General features: G+C 46.1%; 4 protein-coding genes across 11 annotated transcripts; all 4 read right to left on the bottom strand.

The window, feature by feature from the left end:
* Nucleotides 1–158: 158 nt before the first annotated feature.
* LOC136192704 (uncharacterized) lies at nucleotides 159–1,933 on the bottom strand. The gene is made up of 4 exons (XM_065981392.1): nucleotides 1,420–1,933; nucleotides 1,334–1,363; nucleotides 1,253–1,277; nucleotides 159–1,203 (listed from the first exon to the last, which is right to left on the bottom strand). Exons 1-4 carry the CDS (start codon nucleotides 1,594–1,596, stop codon nucleotides 293–295), a joined length of 1,143 nt encoding a protein of 380 aa, XP_065837464.1. The 5' UTR covers nucleotides 1,597–1,933; the 3' UTR covers nucleotides 159–292.
* Nucleotides 1,934–2,293: 360 nt separating this feature from the next.
* On the bottom strand, nucleotides 2,294–5,130 carry LOC136193360 (uncharacterized). Its single transcript, XM_065982247.1, has 5 exons — nucleotides 4,579–5,130; nucleotides 3,546–4,511; nucleotides 3,463–3,492; nucleotides 3,388–3,412; nucleotides 2,294–3,331 (listed from the first exon to the last, which is right to left on the bottom strand). The coding sequence occupies exons 2-5, from the start codon at nucleotides 3,702–3,704 to the stop codon at nucleotides 2,424–2,426; spliced, it is 1,122 nt and encodes a 373-aa protein (XP_065838319.1). The 5' UTR covers nucleotides 3,705–4,511; nucleotides 4,579–5,130; the 3' UTR covers nucleotides 2,294–2,423.
* A 1,460-nt stretch (nucleotides 5,131–6,590) lies between these two features.
* LOC136192636 (uncharacterized) lies at nucleotides 6,591–12,537 on the bottom strand. Of its 6 annotated transcripts, none has more exons than XR_010671200.1 (7): nucleotides 12,349–12,537; nucleotides 10,296–12,290; nucleotides 10,209–10,238; nucleotides 10,126–10,150; nucleotides 7,950–10,076; nucleotides 7,862–7,891; nucleotides 6,591–7,805 (listed from the first exon to the last, which is right to left on the bottom strand). XR_010671200.1 is itself a non-coding variant. In XM_065981299.1 (5 exons), the coding sequence occupies exons 2-5, from the start codon at nucleotides 10,470–10,472 to the stop codon at nucleotides 9,193–9,195; spliced, it is 1,116 nt and encodes a 371-aa protein (XP_065837371.1). In that variant the 5' UTR covers nucleotides 10,473–12,290; nucleotides 12,349–12,537; the 3' UTR covers nucleotides 7,902–9,192. The 6 variants fall into 6 exon arrangements, 2 of the variants coding, with proteins under 2 accessions (XP_065837369.1, XP_065837371.1); XR_010671201.1 differs by having other exon boundaries at nucleotides 6,591–7,891; nucleotides 10,296–12,130; nucleotides 12,180–12,290; XR_010671202.1 differs by having other exon boundaries at nucleotides 6,591–7,891; nucleotides 10,296–12,204; nucleotides 12,261–12,290.
* Nucleotides 12,538–13,569: 1,032 nt separating this feature from the next.
* LOC136192635 (uncharacterized) lies at nucleotides 13,570–20,865 on the bottom strand. Of its 3 annotated transcripts, XM_065981295.1 has the most exons (6): nucleotides 20,767–20,865; nucleotides 20,692–20,718; nucleotides 20,231–20,639; nucleotides 20,142–20,171; nucleotides 17,643–17,667; nucleotides 13,570–14,494 (listed from the first exon to the last, which is right to left on the bottom strand). In XM_065981295.1, exons 3-6 carry the CDS (start codon nucleotides 20,405–20,407, stop codon nucleotides 13,584–13,586), a joined length of 1,143 nt encoding a protein of 380 aa, XP_065837367.1. In that variant the 5' UTR covers nucleotides 20,408–20,639; nucleotides 20,692–20,718; nucleotides 20,767–20,865; the 3' UTR covers nucleotides 13,570–13,583. The 3 variants fall into 3 exon arrangements, with proteins under 3 accessions (XP_065837367.1, XP_065837366.1, XP_065837368.1); XM_065981294.1 differs by lacking the exons at nucleotides 20,142–20,171; nucleotides 20,231–20,639; nucleotides 20,692–20,718; nucleotides 20,767–20,865 and adding exons at nucleotides 17,721–17,750; nucleotides 17,809–18,382; XM_065981296.1 differs by lacking the exons at nucleotides 17,643–17,667; nucleotides 20,142–20,171; nucleotides 20,231–20,639; nucleotides 20,692–20,718; nucleotides 20,767–20,865 and adding exons at nucleotides 14,550–14,571; nucleotides 14,630–14,659; nucleotides 14,715–15,310.
* Nucleotides 20,866–21,170: the final 305 nt, after the last annotated feature.

Raw genomic sequence — 21,170 nt, 5'->3', positions numbered from 1 at the left:
TTTTTCTACTGATCTTTTCTTTTACCGGTTCGCTTCCGCTGTACACGATTGCGTTCAGCTGAGCTTTGATTTTCTACACTACCAAAGTGCTGCTATTATCGTACGGCGAGCTTCGAGGTTGGGTCAAGGTGACTACTGCAGTAGGCTGCTATGTCAAATAGTAGCACCTAATTACTTTTAGCAAACGACTGAAACTCGCAGACAGAACATCAAATTGAAAAATCAGACAACATGAACTGACTAGGCAACATCAAGTGGAAACATGTCAGCAGTTACAGGCTGTTTGTCCCATTTAGTTACTGGAGGCTAGTGCAAAAACTTCGATTTCGGCTGTTTGAAAATGATACCCGCAAATCCAAGTTCTGCCGCTGCCACCATAGGTATAGCCATTAGGCAACTCGTAAGTATATCCCCAATTCATGTAACTATTACTATTCGAGTTACTATTACTTGCAATGAGCAGATCGTTACCTCCTCCAAACGTTGGACCGTACCCGCTGCCGTCATACATAGCATATTGAGAGTATCGGAATACACGCCCTCGAAAGGGTGTTGCGCCTAGGCCATTAGAAACGAAGGCAAACAGGAAAGCATTCGTACTTGTGATATAACCAGCACTACTATTCCACGAAACGTCGCTGTAGCCTCCAAATATGCAATCTCCAACCGATTTAATGAGAGTTATTGTAGGACCCTTATTGTCACAGAACGAGTGAAAAGCAGACGCAGTGAAGCCGTCTCTCGTGCCTCTGTAAATTAGCCTCCAATCAGAACTGATTCCATCTTCCTGAAGCCACGACAGCATGACGCTCTGATATTGGCTGTCATATGGAAGTATAGCACTTTTTTTGAACAGGTTAAAGAATCGAAGGATTGCTGATACGTTGTAGTATCTGGCTTCAAGTAGTAGCTCCCTTCTCGCGAGATCGGTATCGGGCTGATCACTGTAAAGTAATCCCGTTCGCAGATAATTCAATATGTAGCGAAAATGGGTGGGGTCACGATCAAAGAAATAACTTCCGTCCGGTTCGCTTTGATTGTTCGCGACCATGGTCGCGAGAATCGAGTGAGGGTCTTGGGTGAGAGTCTCTTCAGTCGTCATGAACACCGTCCCACCGACGTTAAGCGAGACGACATTGGAACTTGAGATCGGACACGGTTCAATACAATAGCACGAACACGATCCGTTCGTATGTAGCCCTCCTTAGTTTTATACTACGATAAAGAATACTTCATATATATAAATGCTTACCTTCTATGGCCCCACCGGATTCTCCCTATAGTAAAAATGTCATGCATGCCGCCTCTGTCTCCGACTGGAAACCAGACCTACCTTCTGTCCGTCGACTCCCTTCTCCCCTTTCTATACATAACCGTGACGAGTAGATAGCTTTTAGTAGTTATAGTAAGATGTCAAACCTCTCCTTTCGTTGCGTTCACGCCTACAGTTTGTTTCTGGTATTGGTTCAGCGACATGCAGACCGTAGGCCCTTTTGCGGACGAGACGACTCGGAGATTCGCATTTTGGCACGTACTTGTACTTTCCCCCCATTGGAATATGAACGAGAGAGTAGCAAGAAAGAAGAAGAACTGCATTGCCTGTGTTCTGCTATACCACCGCGTTTAGGTCCGCTCCCGTCGCTATGGTTATGCCACGTGCGAGCCAATCTCTCTAGAGAATGGAACTCACGGTCTGACGTAATAACACGCTTGGAGGAAACGTCGCGTGTGAACACTGCTTGAGACACTGCCTATGGTCACTACGTAGAAAGACGGCGCGTGCTGAGACGCTGACCGTTGCGAAAACGTTAGAAACTCGTCCGAATCTCGCCGAAATAATGCCTAGTCGTCTCATCGTGAGTCTTAGCGAGTCCGTCTTAGCTGCGCGTGGCGCTATCAGGGCCTTCAAATCGCCGTCCATGTTCTCGATTGAGGAGTGCTCGAAATCGCCGTCCCGGATGTTCGGTGGAGGGAAACAACGATAGCAAAAAAGGGAGAATATAAAAAAGCCCACGAAAAAGGTACGTAGAACGAGATAACTAACTTCTTTTTTTAGGTGGAAGGAAATGAAAATGATGATGCTGAAAACGAATAGCAGAGACATGGATGTGTGGGAGAAAACGAACGACCAATGACAGAATCTACGCTTTTTTACGCTGCACACTTGTACGTAGCTTTTTATGTTCTAAATAAATTCATTCAAATTGCCCCAATACTCGTTCAACGACATGCAGACCTTAATTAATTCGGTCCTTCTGCCGACAAGACGACTCGAAGGATAGCATTTTGGCACTAGTGGTAGTTTGCAGGAGTTCCTTTTGCAAACTGCAAACTAAACATCAAATTGAAAAATCAGACAACATGAATTAAACAAGACAACATCAAGTGGAAACATGTCAGCAGTTACAGGCAGTTCATCAAATTCAGTTGCTGGAAGCCAGTGCAAAGACCTCGATTTCGATTGTTTGAAAATTATACCCGCAAATCCAAGTTCTGCCGTTTCCAGTGTACGTGTAGCCATCAGGCAACTCGTAAGTATTTCCCCAATTCATGTAGCTATTAGTATTCGAGTTACTATCACTTGCAATGCGCAGATCGTGACCTCCTCCAAACGTTGGACCGTACCCGCTGTTGTCATACATAGCACTTCCAGCGTTTTGGAATACACGCCCTCGAAAAGGTGTTGTGCCCAGGCCATTAGAAACAAAGGCAAACAGGAAAGCGTCCGTACTTTGGATATAAGCACCACGACTAGTCCACGAAACATCGCTGTAGCCTCCAAATATGCAATCTCCAACCGATTTGAGGAGAGTTATTGTAGGACCCTTATTGTCACAGAACGCGTGAAAAGATGACGCGCCGAAGCCATCTCTTGTGCCTCTGTAGATTAGCTTCCAATCAGAACTGATTCCATCTTCCTGAAGCCACGACAGCATGACGTTCTGATATTGGCTGTCATATGGAAGTATCATACTTTCGCCAAACGGCTGGTTTAGAAGTCGAACGATTGCCGATACGTTGTAGTATCTGGCTTCAAGTAACAACTCCCTTCTCGCGAGATAGGTATCAGGCCGGTTAGGTAATCCCATTCGCAGATAATTCAATATGTAGCGAAAATGGGTGGGGTCACGATCGAAGAAGTAACTTCCGTCCGGTTCGCTTTGATTGTTCGCGACCATGGTCGCGAGAATCGAGTGAGGATCTTGGGCGAGAGTCTCTACAGTCGTCATGAACACCGTCCCACCAATGTTAAGCGAGACGACATTGGAACTTGAGATCGGACACGGTTCAATACAATAGCACGAACATGATCCGTTTGTATGAAGCCCCCCTTGGTATTTTTAGAAGACCAAAATAAACAATACTTCATCTTATATAAATGCTTACCTTCTATGGCCCCACCCGATTCTCCCTAGCGGAAATAAAAAATGGCTCAGGCTGTCTCGAACCAGACCTACGTACCTTCTGTCCGTCGACTCCCCTCTCTCCTTTCTATATATATGTGACCGTGACGAGTAGATAGGTTTAGTGGTAAAGCGTCGAACCTCTCCTTTCGTTGCGTTCTGGTACTGGTTCAACGACATGCAGACCGTGGGTCCTTGTGCGGACGAGACGACTCGGAGATTCGCATTTTGGCACGTACTTGTACTTTCCCCCCATTGGAATATGAACGAGAGAGTAGCAAGAAAGAAGAAGAACTGCATTGCCTGTGTTCTGCTAATTCGCCAGGAGCGATGATGTACAACAGTGAATATGTACCACACCGCGCTGAGGTTGCTATACCACCGCGTTTAGGTCCGCTCCCGTCGCTATGGTTAGGCCATGTGCGAGTAGAGAATGGAAATCACGGTCTGACGTAATAACACGCTTGGAAGATCCAAGGCGCGTGCTGAGACGCTGACCGTTGCGAAAACGTTAGAAACTCGTCCGAATCTCGCCGAAATGATGCCTAGTCGTCCACTAACTCTTCGCGAGTCTTAGAGAGTCTGTTTTAGCTGCGCGTGGCATCATCGGGGCCTTCAAATCACCGTCCGAGGAGTGCTCGAAATCGCCGTCCCGGATGATCGATGGAGGGAAACAAAATTACGAAAGCAAAACAACGATAGCAAAAAAAAGGGAAGAATATAAAAAATCCGACGCTTGCACGGGCACACACAATTACTACTACTTAACGTTTCCAACAAGCAATTGCACTTTTCTGAGAATGCGCTGCCTGTTTCCAAGAGCAGCCACATTCAAATCGTTCTTGAGCATGTCATTAGTTATTTGCTCCAAACACGCTCCATCGACTTCGTTCGCTTTGAAAACGGCCGCATAATCGCCGAGACCGACGCGTTGCATCCACGACATGACGTCATCAACCGACCAGTGGCTCACCGACCGGCCGCCTTGCGACGGCCTGCCGCCAACGGAGGTCGTGCGCCTTGGAGCTTCTGGAGCCACTTCGTTCAAAAGCTGCTTTCCCCCTTGCGGCTGAGGTACGGGTGGTAGAGGTTGCTGCGGTCGTTTTGCTATAGGAATAAATAATATGTAGCAGTTAGCAAAGGAGGTGTTGGTGTTGATGAGGATTTCTCTTACATGCGCTTCGCGCTATCGGATTCAATGGCTCCAAGACGAGTCCTGTCGTCGAACGAACAATATTTTCAAAAAACTAATTTGACAACACTACACTTAGAGAATGCAAATAATTTTAACCCAACCCGTCTTATTTATACTTCCAGGTGTGCATGACCTCCAGGAGTCAATCACGATCTGTATGTTTAAAGAATGGAATTCACGTCTGATATTATTATTTATTTTATGGCGTTATTTTATTCACTAATTAATTAACGTGGACGCTTATTTGGAGGAAAAGGTTGGGGACCTCGGCTGAATCTCGCCGAAATTACGCCTAGTTGCCCACTAGAGTCCGCGATGGAGTCTTCGCGAGAAGTCCGTCAGGCATCAATGCGGCGAATCTTCATTTCCAGCCTCGTTTTCAGCTTCGCTCGTCCAATTGGATCAAAATCATTGTCTCGAACTGTAAAGGCAAACTTGTTTCGCTTTTCGCAGCACGCATCGGGCCCTTTAGTGGCGGCTAGGCTCCTCTCTTTGCATTTCTTCGCCGTCGGACATCTTTGATCGACGTGCGCTACTAAAATGATGATGACAGCAGAGATTAAGTAGGAGCCTCCTACTTAATCTCTGATGACAGGGTGGCCGTGCAGATATCGCTTCCGCGACGAATCGAAACGCTTTAGAAACATTGAGTCCCGTCGTTCTCTTCTTCCTTTTCCTGACTCGTTCGCTCGTTGTTCGAGCTTCACGTACAGTACAGTAGTACGAGTTCTTCTCCGCGCCGCCATCTTGAAGTCTTCCATATCACGCGTAGAGCGCTAGATCTCGTGATGCGTTGCATCATTGATCTTAATTAATAGTCAAACCACCCTAGTGGCTTCAGTGACATCTCTCATTGACAACTAAATCAAAGGTGACACATATGCAAGGTAGTGACAGGCAATCCAAAATGTCTCCGGAAGCCAGAGAAAACACTTCAATTTCGGTTGTTTGAAACTGATATTATTATTTAATTAATTATTAATTAACGTGAAGGTTTGGAGGGGACTCGGCTGAATCTCGTCCAAATTATGCATAGTTGCCCACTAGGGTCCGCGATAGAGTCTTCGCGAGGAGTCGTTCAAGCATGGATGTGGCGCATCTTCATTTCCAGCCTCGTGTTCAGCTTCGCTCGTCCGATTTGATCGAAATCATTGTCTCAAACTGTAAACGCATATATAGTTGCATGACCACAGTATGTACCAATATCCTGCTTACCGGTATTTGTTGATAACGAGTAACTGAATGTTCGCGGAATTGCGATCGATCGTCGCTGTCGATGACGAAAAAACGAGACCGGCGACGGCGATCGTTTCTACGTCGAAGAGCCGATCGTCGAGATCGTGCTGATCGTCTCTTCGGACTTGAAACGGAAAAGGATTGTCATTTTGCCGGCCGAATCGAGTTCGATCGTCGATTTGCGAGGCATCCGAATCGTCCATCGCGTAGGGACGGACGGACAGTGCGCTGTAGGCAAAAACGGCCTCGCGACACTCTACAAGGAACGATTTCGACGCAAACTCGTACGCACGCTAAGTGTTCTTCTTTTTCTGGCGTTATTGCGAAGCATTCGAACTGTATTTTGCACAAATAAAACGTTGGAGCGTGCTGCATGCATTCGTTCGTTCGTTTTCGCAATACTTACCGCGTGCATGCATTTTCTCTTGCGGATCGTCTTCGTATTCATTTCCTGACTTCGATGCGCGAGAAAATCTAAAAAAAAGAAAGATAAAATCTGTTCAATCTCTCCGTGTACGTACCTTTTTCCAATGCGTTCGCATTGGCATTACCCAGGCCACACCACGTGGAAGAAGAGAAGGCAGAAAAGGTAGAAAAGGTACGTAAAACGACTATTTGACAGATGACTAACTTCTTTCTTTTAGGTGGAAGGAAATGAAGAATAAAATACACGAATAGAAGAGAGACATGGATAGCATGTGTCGGAGGAAACGAACGACCTAAGACAGAATCGACGTCTTTTTTACGCTGCACGCTTGTACGTAGCTTTTATGTTCTAAATAAACGTGCTTCCAAGCTCACTCAAATTGCCCTAGTACTCGTTCAACGACATGCAGACCTTCGGTCCTTCTGCGGACGAAACGACCCAAGGGATCGCATTTTGGTTCTACTAGCAGACAAACACCAAATTGAGAAATCAGACAACATGAACTGACTAGGCAACATCAAGTAGAAACATGCAAGCAGTTACAGGTATTTCGTCAAATTCAGTTGCTGGAAGCCTGTGCAAAGACCTCAATTTCAATTGTTTTAAAATGATACCCGCAAATCCAAGTTTGGCCGCTGCCACCGTAGGTATAGCCATCAGGCAACTCGTAAGAATTTCCCCAATTTATGTAGCTATTATTATTCGAGTTACTATCACTTGCAATGTGCAGATCGTAAGCTCCTCCAAATGTTGGACCGTACGAATCGTGGTCATACATAGCATTTGCAGAGTTTCGGAATACACGCCCTTGAAAAGGTGTTCTGCCCAGGCCATTAGAAACGAAAGCAAACAGGAAAGCGTTCGTACTTTGGATATAAGCATTTCTACTAGTCCACGAAACGTCACTGTAGCCTCCAAATATGCAATCTCCAACCGATTTAATGAGAGTTATTGTTGGGCCTTTGTCGTCACACAACGCGTGGAAAAATAACGCGCCGAAGCCATCTCTCGTGCCTCTGTAAATTAGCTTCCAATAAGAACTGAGTCCATCTTCATGAAGCCACGACATCATGACGTTCTGATATTGGCTGTCATATGGAAGTACAGCACTATCTTTGAACGGGTTGAAGAGTCGGACCATTGCCGATACGTTGTAGTATCTGGCTTCAAGTAGCAGCTCCCTTCTCGCAAGATCGGTATCGGGCTGATCACTGTAAAGTAATCCCGTTCGCAGATAATTCAATATGTAGCGAAAATGGGTGGGGTCACGATCGAAGAAATAACTTCCGTCCGGTTCGCTTTGATTGTTCGCGACCATGGTCGCGAGAATCGAGTGAGGGTCTTGGGTGAGAGTCTCTACAGTCGTCATGAACACCGTCCCACCGACGTTAAGCGAGACGACATTGGAACTTGAGATCGGACACGGTTCAATACAATAGCACGAACACGATCCGTTCGTATGTAGCCCTCCTTAGTTTTACACTACGATAAAAGAATACTCCATATATAAATGCTTACCTTCTATGGCCCCACCCGATTCTCCCTATAGTAGAAATGTCATGCATGCCGCCTCTGTCTCCGACTGGAAACCAGGCCTACCTTTTGCCCGTCGGCTCCCTTCTCCCCTTTCTATACGTAACCGTGACGAGTAGATAGCTTTTAGTAGTTATATAGTAAGATGTCAAACCTCTCCTTTCGTTGCGTTCACGCCTACAGTTTGTTTCTGGTACTCGTTCAACGACATGCAGACCGTAGGCCCTTTTTCGGACGAGACGACTCGGAGATTCGCATTTTGGCACGTACTTGTACTTTCCCCCCATTGGAATATGAACGAGAGAGTAGCAAGAAAGAAGAAGAACTGCATTGCCTGTGTTCTGCTATACCACCGCGTTTAGGTCCGCTCCCGTCGCTATGGTTATGCCACGTGCGAGCCAATCTCTAGAGAATGGAACTCACGGTCTGACGTAATAACACGCTTGGAGGAAACGTCGCGTGTGAACACTGCTTGAGACACTGCCCATGGTCACTACGTAGAAAGATCGAAGGCGCGTGCTGAGACGCTGACCGTTCGTCCGAATCTCGCCGAAATGATGCCTAGTCGTCCAATAATTCTTCGTGAGTCTTAGAGAGTCCGTTTTAGCTGCCCGTGGCGTCATCGCCCTTCAAATCACCGTCCAGGTTCTCGATTTTCGAGGAGGAGTGCTCGAAATCGCCGTCCCCCCGGATAATCGATGGAGGGAAACAAAAATTACGAAAAGCGAAACAACGATAGCAAAAAAAGGGGAGAATATAAAAAAGCCGGCGCTTGCACGGGCACACACAATTACTACTACTTAACGTTTCCAACAAGCAATTGCACTTTTCTGAGAATGCGCTGCCTGTTTCCAAGAGCATGCATGCAGCCACATTCTAATCGTTCTTGAGCATGTCATTATTTATTTGCTCAAACACGCTCCATCGACTTCGTTCGCTTTGAAAACGGCCGCATAATCGCCGAGACCGACGCGTTGCATCCACGACGTACATGACGTCATCGACCGACTAGTGGCCCACCGACCGGCCGCCTAGCGACGCCTGCCGCCAACGGACGTGGTGCGCCTTGGAGCTTCTGCGTGGGGCCACTTCGTTCAAAAGCTGCTTTCCTCCTCCACGACAAGTACCGTAGTCTTGTGATTGCGCGCGCATGCACGTACGAATGACTGGAAATATCTGGTCTGATGTGGTATCTAAAAATATACGAGAGAAATGAACCTATTCGTAGTATCAATGCTCATGGTGTAGTAGACTGCATACTAAGTCAAATGGTAGCACCTAACGACTGAAGCTTGCAGAAAAAAACATCAGACAACTTGGACGAACGGCAACAAGACAACGTCAAGTGAAAACATATCAGCAGTTACAGGCTGTTCATCAAATCAGAAACATCTGATTTAGTTGCTGGAAGCCTGTGCAAAGACCTCTATTTCAATTGCTTGAAAATTATACCCGCAAATCCAAGTTAGGCCGCTGCCACCAGAGGTATAGCCATCAGGCAACTCGTAAGTAATTCCCCAATTCATGTAACTGGCTTCATTCAAGTTACTATTACTTGCAATGTGCAGATCAAAACCTCCTCCAAACGTTGGACCGTACGAACTGTGGTCATACATAGCATTTGCAGAGTTTTGGAATACACGCCCTCGAAAAGGTGTTGTGCTCAGGCCATTAGAAACAAAGGCAAACAGGAAAGCGTCCGTACTTTGGATATAATCATTTCTACTAGTCCACGAAACATCGCTGTAGCCTCCAAATATGCAATCTCCAACCGATTTAATGAGAGTTATTGTAGGACCCTTATTGTCACACAACGTGTGAAAAGATGACGCGGCGAAGCCGTCTCTCGTTCCTCTGTAAATGAGCTTCCAATTGACGGAATAGGTTCCATCTTCCTGAAGCCACGACATCATGACGCTCTGATATTGGCTGTCATATGGAAGTATAGCACTATCTTTGAAAGGGTTGAAAAGTGCGAAGATTGCCGATACGTTGTAGTATTGGGCTTCAAGTAGAAACTCCCTTTTCGCGAGATCGCTATCGGGCTGGTCGCGGTAAAGTATTCCCGTTCGCAGGTAATTCAAAATGTAGCGAAAATAGGTGAAGTCTCGATCAAAGAAGTAACTTCCGTCAGGTTCGCTTTGATTCTTCATAACCGCGGTCGCGAGGATCGAGTAAGGATCTCGAGTGATTGTCTCTATAGTCGTCATGAACACTCTCCCACCGATGTTGAGCGAGATGGCATTGGAACTCCGACACGGTTCAATAAAAGCATGTAGCCCTTCGTTTAGAAGACTAAGATAAACAAAACGTCATATCGAAATGCTTACCTTCTGTGGCCCCACCCGATTCTCCCTAGCGGAAATAAAAAATGCCTCAGGCTGTCTCTGACTAGAACCAGACCCACGTATACCTTCTGACCGTCGGCTCCCTTCTCTCCTTTCTATATACGTGACCGTGACGAGTACATAGATTTAGTCGTTATAGTAAGATGTCAGACCTCTCCTTTCGTTGCGTTCACGCCTCCACTTCGTTTCTGGTACTCGTTCAACGACATGCAGACCGTTGGTCCTTCGGCGGACGAGACGACTCGGAGGAGAGCATTTTGGCACGTGTTTGTACTTTCTCCCCATTCAAATAGCAACGAAACAGTAGCGAGAAAGAACAAGAACTGCATTGCCTTGCGCTCTGGTAGTTCGTAGGAGTGATATATAACTGTCAATTCCGTCTCATTTATACAGTTATGGTGATGCCACCAGGTGCGACCTCCTGGACCCAATCATAACAACTGCCTATGCGAAAGAAGGCATATGCTGTAGTCGTCCAAAAGCTGCATTCCTAACGGTTGAGGTATAGAAAAACTGCCTACATATATCACTTTCACTAAATTTTAGGTCTCACCGCTTCCAAGTGCTGGAAGGTAGAATAGAACATTTACTGCTATTTATTTAGGCCAAGCTCTTACCTGTTCAGCTTGTTGTCTATTGATTCGCTGCAAAACAATTTACACGATTCAATATTACGAGGTCCTCGTCCTGACCGTCACAGTCTTCTTCCATCAAGATTTCTTCACTGAAAGACGAGTCTCGGATAATCCTTCAGTGAGCGGACAAAGGGACAAATTAATCAATTCCTGACTTCATCCGAAAATTTTTCTACTGATCTTCTTTTACCGGTTCGCTTCCGCCGTACACGATTGCGTTCAGCTGAGCTTTGATTTTCTACACTACCAAAGTGCTGCTATTATCGTACGGCGAGCTTCGAAGTTGAGTCAAGGTGACTACTGTAGTAGGCTGCTAAGTCAAATAGTAGCACCTAATTACTTTTAGCAAACGACTGAAACTCGCAGAGAAATCAGACAACATGAACTGACTAGGCAACATCAAGAGGAAACATGTCAGCAGTTACAGGCAGTTCGTCAAATTTAGTTGTTGGAAGCCAGTGCAAAGACCTCTATTTCGATTGTTTGAAAATGTGCTCCGCAAATCCAAGTTCGGCCGTTTCCACCGTAGGTATAGCCATCAGGCAACTCGTAAGTATGTCCCCAATTTATGTAACTATTAGTATTTGAGTTACTATCACTTGCAATGAGCAGATCGTTACCTCCTCCAAATACTGGGCCGTACGCGATGTGGTCAACCATAGCATATTGAGAGTTTTGGAATACACGCCCTCGAAAAGGTGTTGTGCCCAGGCCATTAGAAACAAAGGCAAACAGGAAAGCGTCCGTACTTTGGATATAACTATTTCTACTAGTCCATGAAACATTAGTGTAGCCTCCAAATACGCAATCTCCAACCGATTTGATGAGAGTTATTGTAGGACCCTTATTGTCACAGAACGTGTGAAAAGATGACGCAGCGAAGCCGTCTCTCGTGCCTCTGTAAATGAGCTTCCAATCAGAACTGATTCCATCTTCATGAAGCCACGATATCATGACGGTCTGATATTGGCTGTCATATGGAAGTATAGCACTTTCTTTGAACGGGTTGAAGAGTCGGACCATTGCCGATACGTTGTAGTATCTGGCTTCAAGTAGTAGCTCCCTTCTCGCAAGATTGGTATCGGGCTGATCCCTGTAAAGTAATCCCGTTCGCAGATAATTCAATATGTAGCGAAAATGGGTGGGGTCACGATCGAAGAAATAACTTCCGTCCGGTTCGCTTTGATTGTTCGCGACCATGGTCGCGAGAATCGAGTGAGGGTCTTGGGCGAGAGTCTCTACAGTCGCCATGAACACCGTCCCACCGACGTTAAGCGAGACGACATTGGAACTTGAAATCGGACACGGTTCAATACAATAGCACGAACACGATCCGTTCGTATGTAGCCCTCCTTAGTTTTATACTACGATAAAGAATACTTCATATATATAAATGCTTACCTTCTATGGCCCCACCGGATTCTCCCTATAGTAGAAATGTCATGCATGCCGCCTCTGTCTCCGACTGGAAACCAGGCCTACCTTTTGCCCGTCGGCTCCCTTCTCCCCTTTCTATACGTAACCGTGACGAGTAGATAGCTTTTAGTAGTTATATAGTAAGATGTCAAACCTCTCCTTTCGTTGCGTTCACGCCTACAGTTTGTTTCTGGTACTCGTTCAACGACATGCAGACCGTAGGCCCTTTTTCAGACAAGACGACTCGGAGGTTCGCATTTTGGCACGTACTTGTACTTTCCCCGCATTGGAATATGAACGAGAGAGTAGCAAGAAAGAAGAAGAACTGCATTGCCTGTGTTCTGCTATACCACCGCGTTTAAGTCCGCTCCCGTCGCTATGGTTATGCCACATGCGAGCCAATCTCTCTAGAGAATGGAACTCACGGTCTGACGTAATAACACGCTTGGAGGAAACGTCGCGTGTGAACACTGCTTGAGACACTGCCCATGGTCACTACGTAGAAAGATCGAAGGCGCGTGCTGAGACGCTGACCGTTCGTCCGAATCTCGCCGAAATGATGCCTAGTCGTCCAATAACTCTTCGTGAGTCTTAGAGAGTCCGTTTTAGCTGCGCGTGGCGTCATCAGGGCCTTCAAATCACCGTCCAGGTTCTCGATTTTCGAGGAGGAGTGCTCGAAATCGCCGTCCCCATGGATAATCAATGGAGGGAAACAAAAATTACGAAAGCAAAACAACGATAGCCAAAAAAAGGGAAGAATATAAGAAAGCCGACGCTTGCACGGGCACACACAATTACTACTACTTAACGTTTCCAAAAAGCAATTGCACTTTTCTGAGAATGCGCTGCCTGTTTCCAAGAGCATGCATGCAGCCACATTCTAATCGTTCTTGAGCATGTCATTATTTATTTGCTCAAACACGCTCCATCGACTTCGTTCGCTTTGAAAACGGCCGCATAATCGCCGAGACCGACGCGTTGCATCCACGACGTACATGACGTCATCGACCGACTAGTGGCCCACCGACTGGCAGCCTTGCGACGGCCTGCCGCCAACGGACGTGGTGCGCCTTGGAGCTTCTGGGGCCACTTCGTTCAAAAGCTGTTTTCCTCCTTCCACGACAAGTACCGTAGTCTTGTGATTGCGCGCGCATGCACGTACGAATGACTGGAAATATCTGGTCTGATGTGGTATCTAAAAATATACGAGAGAAATGAACCTATTCGTAGTATCAATGCTCATGGTGTAGTAGACTGCATACTAAGTCAAATGGTGGCACCTAGCGACTGAAGCTTGCAGAAAAAAACATCAGACAACTTGGACGAACGGCAACAAGACAACATCAAGTGAAAACATACAGGCTGTTCATCAAATCAGAAACATCTGATTTAGTTGCTGGAAGCCAGGGCAAAGACCTCAATTTCGATTGTTTGAAAATTATACCCGCAAATCCAAGTTTGGCCGCTTCCACCGTGGGTATAGCCATCAGGCAACTCGTAAGTATTTCCCCAATTCATGTAGCTATTAGTATTTGAGTTACTATCACTTGCAATGTACAGATCAAAACCTCCTCCAAACGTTGGACCGTACCCGCTGTTGTCATACATAGCATTTCCAGCGTTTTGGAATACACGCCCTCGAAAAGGTGTTGTGCCCAGGCCATTAGAAACAAAGGCAAACAGGAAAGCGTCCGTACTTTCGATATAAGCACCACGACTAGTCCACGAAACATCGCTGTAGCCTCCAAATATGCAATCTCCAACCGATTTGATGAGAGTTATTGTAGGACCCTTATTGTCACAGAACGTGTGGAAAGATGACGCAGCGAAGCCGTCTCTCGTTCCTCTGTAAATGAGATTCCAATCAGAACTGATCCCATCTTCCTGAAGCCACGACATCATGACGTTCTGATACTGGCTGTCATATGGAAGTACAGCACTATCTTTGAACGGGTTGAAGAGTCGGACCATTGCCGATACGTTGTAGTATCTGGCTTCAAATAGCAGTTCCTTTCTCGCGAGATCGGTATCGGGCTGATCGTCGTAAAGTAATCCCGTTCGCAGATAATTCAATATGTAGCGAAAATGGGTGGGGTCACGATCAAAGAAATAAGTTCCGTCTGGTTCGCTTTGATTGTTCGCGACCATGGTCGCGAGAATCGAGCGAGGGTCTTGGGTGAGAGTCTCTACAGTCGTCATGAACACCGTCCCACCGACGTTAAGCGAGACGACATTGGAACTTGAGATCGGACACGGTTTAATACAGTAGCACGAACACGATCCGTTTGTATGAAGCCCTCCTTAGTTTTTTTAACTGCGATGAACATACCTCATATTATGTAAATAAGCGCTTACCTTCTATGGTCCCCGATTCTCCCTAGTGGAAATGTCATGTCATGCATGCCCCTCTGTCTCTGCCTGGAAACCAGACCTACCTTCTGTCCGTCGACTCCCCTCTCTCCTTTCTATATATACGTGACCGTGACGAGTACATATAGGTTTAGTAGTAAAGCGTCGAACCTCTCCTTTCGTTGCGTTCTGGTACTGGTTCAACGACATGCAGACCGTGGGTCCTTCTGCGGACCGGATGACTCGGAGGAACGCATTTTGGCACGCGCTTGTACTTCTCCCCCATTCGAATATCAGTGATGAAACAGTAGCGAGAAAGAGAAAGAACTGCATTGCCTACACCGTCGTTTGCAGGAGTGATATGAAACAGGTCTAACCCAACCCCGTCTTATTTATACTTCCAGGTGTGCATGACCTCCAGGAGTCAATCACGATCTGTATGTTTAAAGAATGGAATTCACGTCTGATATTATTATTTATTTTATGGCGTTATTTTATTCACTAATTAATTAACGTGGACGCTTATTTGGAGGAAAAGGTTGGGGACCTCGGCTGAATCTCGCCGAAATTATGCCACTAGAGTCCGCGATGGAGTCTTCGCGAGAAGTCCGTCAGGCATCAATGCGGCGAATCTTCATTTCCAGCCTCGTTTTCAGCTTCGCTCGTCCAATTGGATCGAAATCATTGTCTCGAACTGTAAAGGCAAACTTGTTTCGCTTTTTGCAGCACGCATCGGTCCCTTTAGTGGCGGCTAGGCTCCTCTCTTTGCATTTCTTCGCCGTCGGACATCTTTGATCGACGTGCGCTACTAAAATCGAGAATGATGACAGGGTGGCCGTGCAGATATCGCTTCCGCGACGAATCGAAACGCTTTAGAAACATTGAGTCCCGTTCTTCCTTTTCCTGACTCGTTCGCTCGTTGTTCGAGCTTCACGTACAGTAGTACTGTACGAGTTCTTCTCCGCGCCGCCATCTTGAAGTCTTCCATATCACGCGTAGAGCGCTAGAGCTCGTGATGCGTTGCATCATTGATCTTAATTAATAGTCAAACCATCCTAGTGGCTTCAGTGACATCTCTCATTGACAACTAAATCAAAGGTGACACATATGCAAGGTAGTGACAGGCAATCCAAAATGTCTCCGGAAGCCAGAGAAAACACTTCAATTTCGGTTGTTTGAAAACTAACCCCGCAAACCCATTCTCCACCGTCGTAGCCATCCGGTGTCTCGTAGGTGAATGCCCAATTCAGGTAACTCTAGTATTTGAGTCACTATTATCCGCAATTTGAAGGTCGGGACCATATCCAAATGTTGGGCCCCACCCGCTGTCCTGATATATAGCATACAGGCAGGGTTTCTGACTACATGCCCTCGAAAAGGCGTTGTGCCTAGGCTACTGGAAACGAAGACAAACAGGAAAGCGTCTGTACTGCTGACATACCCTGAGCTACTACTCCACGAGACATCACTATAGCCTCCAAATATGCAATCTCCTACCGATTTAATGAGGGTTATTGTTGGACCCTTATTGAAGCCATCTCTAGTGCCTCTATAAATCAACTCCCAATTGTCAGAACTGATTCCATCTTCCTGAAGCCACGATTGGAGAACCGTCTGATATATGGAAGTATGGTACTCTCTTTGGAGAAAGGCGGGTCAAGCTGATCCACGATGTGCAAAACGTTGTAGTATTTCGCTTCGAGTAGGAGCTCTTGTTTCGCGAGATCGTTATCGGGCTCGTAAAATATTCCCGTTCGCAGGTAATTCAATATTTAGCGAAAATGGGTGGGGTCACGATCAAAGAAGTAGGTAACATTCGTCGCGAGGACGGAGTCCAGATCTTGAGTGAGTGTCTCTATAGTCGTCAGGAACACTGTTCCGCCGATGTTGAGTACGACAAAATTGTCTGGGAGACTTGGAGGTTTGTTGACGGCAGGAGTCGCCGGATCGAATATTGGAGGCTATCTAGTTTGCATGCGATGAATCAAATGGTAGTACAGTAACGACTGAATTATGCTTGCAGAAAAACACATCAAATTGAGAAATCAGACAACATGGACGAACGGCAACAAGACAACATCAAGTAAAACATGTCAGCAGTTACAGGCTGTTCATCAAATCAGAAACATCTGATTTAGTTGCTGGAAGCCAGTGCAAAGACCTCAATTTCGATTGTTTGAAACTGATACCCGCAAATCCAAGTTCGGCCGTTTCCACCGAAGGTATAGCCATCAGGCAACTCGTAAGTACGTCCCCAATTTATGTGACTATTAGTATTTGAGTTACTATCACTTGCAATGTGCAGATCGAGACCTCTTCCAAACGTTGGACCGTAATCTTTGTGGTCGTACATAGCATCTGCAGAGTTTTGGAATACACGCCCTCGAAAAGGTGTTGTGCCCAGGCCATTAGAAACAAAGGCAAACAGGAAAGCGTCCGTACTTTGGATAGAAGCACCACGACTAGTCCACGAAACATCGCTGTAGCCTCCAAATATGCAATCTCCAACCGATTTAATGAGGGTTATTGTAGGACCCTTATTGTCACAGAACGCGTGGAAAGATGACACAGCGAAGCCGTCCCTCGTGCCTCTGTAAATGAGCTTCCAATCAGAACTGATTCCATCTTCCTGAAGCCACGACATCATGACATTCTGGTATTGGCTGTCATATGGAAGTATAGCACTATCTTTGAACGGGTTGAAGAGTCGGACCATTGCCGATACGTTGTAGTATCTGGCTTCAAGTAGCAGCTCCCTTCTCGCGAGATCGGTATCGGGCTGATCGCCGTAAAGTAATCCCGTTCGCAGATAATTTAATATGTAGCGAAAATGGGTGGGGTCACGATCAAAGAAATAACTTCCGTCCGGTTCGCTTTGATTGTTCGCGACCATGATAGCGAGAATTGAGTGAGGGTCTTGGGTGAGAGTCTCTACAGTCGTCATGAACACCGTTCCACCGACGTTAAGCGAGACAACATTGGAACTTGAAATCGGACACGGTTCAATACAATAGCATGAACACGATCCGTTTGTATGAAGCCCTTCTTAGTTTTTTAACTACGATAAACATACTTCATATTATATAAATAAGCGCTTACCTTCTATGGTCCCACCCGATTCTCCCTAGTGGAAATGTCATGCATGCCCCTCTGTCTCTGTCTGGAAACCAGACCTACCTTCTGTCCGTCGACTCCCCTCTCTCCTTTCTATACGTAACCGTGACGAGTAGATAGCTTTTAGTAGTTATATAGTAAGATGTCAAACCTCTCCTTTCGTTGCGTTCACGCCTACAGTTTGTTTCTGGTACTCGTTCAACGACATGCAGACCGTAGGCCCTTTTGCGGACGAGACGACTCGGAGGTTCGCATTTTGGCACGTACTTGTACTTTCCCCCCATTGGAATATGAACGAGAGAGTAGCAAGAAAGAAGAAGAACTGCATTGCCTGTGTTCTGCTAATTCGCCAGGAGCGATGATATACAACAGTCAAAGACCAGCGTCCGTTCACCTAATATATAACCACATGCACCGCGCAGGGAGACGTTCCTGCGTCCGCTTGACCACCGCGTTTAGGTCCGCTCCCGTCGCTATGGTTATGCCACGTGCGAGTAGAGAATGGAAATCAAGGTCTGACGTAATAACACGCTTGGAGGAAACGTCGCGTGTGAACACTTGCTTGAGACACTGCCCATGGTCACTACGTAGAAAGATCGAAGGCGCGTGCTGAGACGCTGACCGTTGCGAAAACGTTAGAAACTCGTCCGAATCTCGCCGAAATGATGCCTAGTCGTCCACTAACTCTTCTTGAGTCCGTTTTAGCTGCGCGTGGCGTCATCAGGGCCTTCAAATCACCGTCCAGGTTCTCGATTTCGAGGAGGAGTTCTCGAAATCGCCGTCCCGGATGGAAACAAAAATTACGAAAGCAAAACAACGATAGCAAAAAAAAGGGAAAAAGCCGACGCTCGCACGTGCACACACAATTTACTACTTAACGTTTCCAAAAAGCAATTGCACTTTTCTGAGAATGCGATGCCTGTTTCCAAGAGCAGCCACATTCAAATCGTTCTTGAGCATGTCATTATTTATTTGCTCCAAACACGCTCCATCGACTTCGTTCGCTTTGAAAACGGCCGCATAATCGCCGAGAACACTGTTCCGCCGATGTTGAGTACGACAAAATTGTCTGGGAGACTTGGAGCTTTGTTGACGGCAGGAGTCGCCGGATCGAATATTGGAGGCAGCGTCGGAATAGGGATCTTCGAGAGGAAGAACGAATTGGTTTGCACGACGAGAACGAGTAGAAATGCTAGCGTCTTCATCGTATAGTCTAGCGACTGCGCGCGCACACGGAAACTGGTCTAATGTACGCACTATCTAGTTTGCATGCGATAAATAAATTAACCTATTCGTTGCATCAAGGTGATTGGTAGACTGCATGTGGAGTCAAATGGTAGCACCTAATTGCTGACTAAAGCTTGCAGAAAAAACACATCAAATTGAGAAATCAGACAACTTGGACGAACGGCAACAAGACAACATCAAGTGAAAACATATCAGCAGTTACAGGCTGTTCATCAAATCAGAAACATCTGATTTAGTTACTGGAAGCCAGTGCAAAGACCTCGATTTCGATTGTTTGAAAATTTGCTCCGCAAATCCAAGTTCGGCCGTTTCCACTGTAGGTATAGCCATCAGGCAACTCGTAAGCATGTCCCCAATTTATGTAACTATTAGTATTTGAGTTACTATCACTTGCAATGTGCAGATCGTGACCTCCTCCAAATGATGGACCGTACCCGCTGTTGTCATACATAGCATTTCCAGCGTTTTGGAATACTCGCCCTCGAAAAGGTGTTGTGCCCAGGCCACTAGAAACAAAGGCAAACAGGAAAGCGTCCGTACTTTGAATATAATCATTTCTACTAGTCCACGAAAAATCACTGTAGCCTCCAAATATGCAATCTCCAACCGATTTAATGAGAGTTATTGTAGGACCCTTATTGTCACAGAACGCGTGAAAAGATAACGCGCCGAAGCCGTCTCTCGTGCCTCTGTAGATTAGCTTCCAATCAGAACTGATTCCATCTTCCTGAAGCCACGACAGCATGACGCTCTGATATTGGCTGTCATATGGAAGTATCATACTTTCGCCAAACGGCTGGTTTAGAAGTCGAACGATTGCCGATACGTTGTAGTATCTGGCTTCAAGTAACAGCTCCCTTCTCGCGAGATAGGTATCAGGCCGGTTAGGTAATCCCATTCGCATATAATTCAATATGTACCGAAAATGGGTGGGGTCACGATCGAAGAAATAACTTCCGTCCGGTTCGCTTTGATTGTTCGCGACCATGGTTGCGAGAATCGAGTCAGGATCTCGAGAGATTGTCTCTATAGTCGTCATAAACACTCTCCCACCGATGTTGAGCGAGATGGCATTGGAACTCGGACACGGTTTAATAAAAGCATGTAGCCCTTCGTTTAGAAGACTAAGATAAACAAAACGTCATATCGAAATGCTTACCTTCTGTGGCCCCACCCGATTCTAACTAGCGGAAATAAAAAATGCCTCAGGCTGTCTCTGACTAGAACCACGTATACCTTCTGTCCGTCGGCTCCCTTCTCTCCTTTCTACATACGTGACCGTGACGAGTATACATAGGTTTAGTCATTATAGTAAGATGTCAGACCTCTCCTTTTGTTGCGTTCACGCCTCCACTTCGTTTCTGGTACTCGTTCAACGACATGCAGACCGTTGGTCCTTCGGCGGACGAGACGACTCGGAGGAGAGCATTTTGGCACGTGTTTGTACTTTCTCCCCATTCAAATAGCAACGAAACAGTAGCGAGAAAGAACAAGAACTGCATTGCCTTGCGCTCTGGTAGTTCGTAGGAATGATATGTAACTGTCAATTCCGTCTCATTTATACAGTTATGGTGATGCCACCTGGTGCGACCTCCTGGACCCAATCATAACAACTGCCTATGCGAAAGAAGGCACATGCTGTGGTCGTCCAAAAGCTGCATTCTTAACGGTTGAGGTATAGAAAAACTGCCTATATCACTTTCACTAAATTTTAGGTCTCACCGCTTCCAAGTGCTGGAAGGTAGAATAGAACATTTACTGCTATTTATTTAGGCCAAGCTCTTACCTGTTCAGCTTGTTGTCTATTGATTCCCTGCAAAACAATTTACACGATTCAATATTACGAGGTCCACGTCCTGACCGTCACAGTCTTCTTCCATCAAGATTTCTTCATTGACAGACGAGTCTCGGATAATCCTTCAGTGAGCGGACAAAGGGACAAATTAATCAATTCCTGACTTCATCCGAAAATTTTTCTACTGATCTTCTCTTTTACCGGTTCACTTCCGCCGTACACGATTGCGTTCAGCTGAGCTTTGATTTTCTACTCTACCAAAGTGCTGCTATTATCGTACGGCGAGCTTCGAGTTTGAGTCAAGGTGACTACTGTAGTAGGCTGCTAAGTCAAATAGTAGCACCTAATTACTTTTAGCAAACGACTGAAACTCGCAGACAAAACATCAAATTGAGAAATCAGACAACATGAACTGACTAGGCAACATCAAGTGGAATCATGTCAGCAGTTTCAGGCAGTTTGTCAAATTC

This window comes from Oscarella lobularis, chromosome 11 (genome assembly GCF_947507565.1).
Source record: "Oscarella lobularis chromosome 11, ooOscLobu1.1, whole genome shotgun sequence".
NCBI lineage: Eukaryota > Metazoa > Porifera > Homoscleromorpha > Homosclerophorida > Oscarellidae > Oscarella > Oscarella lobularis.
Note: the sequence above shows the minus strand (reverse complement) of the source record. Positions and strands in the feature narration are given on the sequence as shown.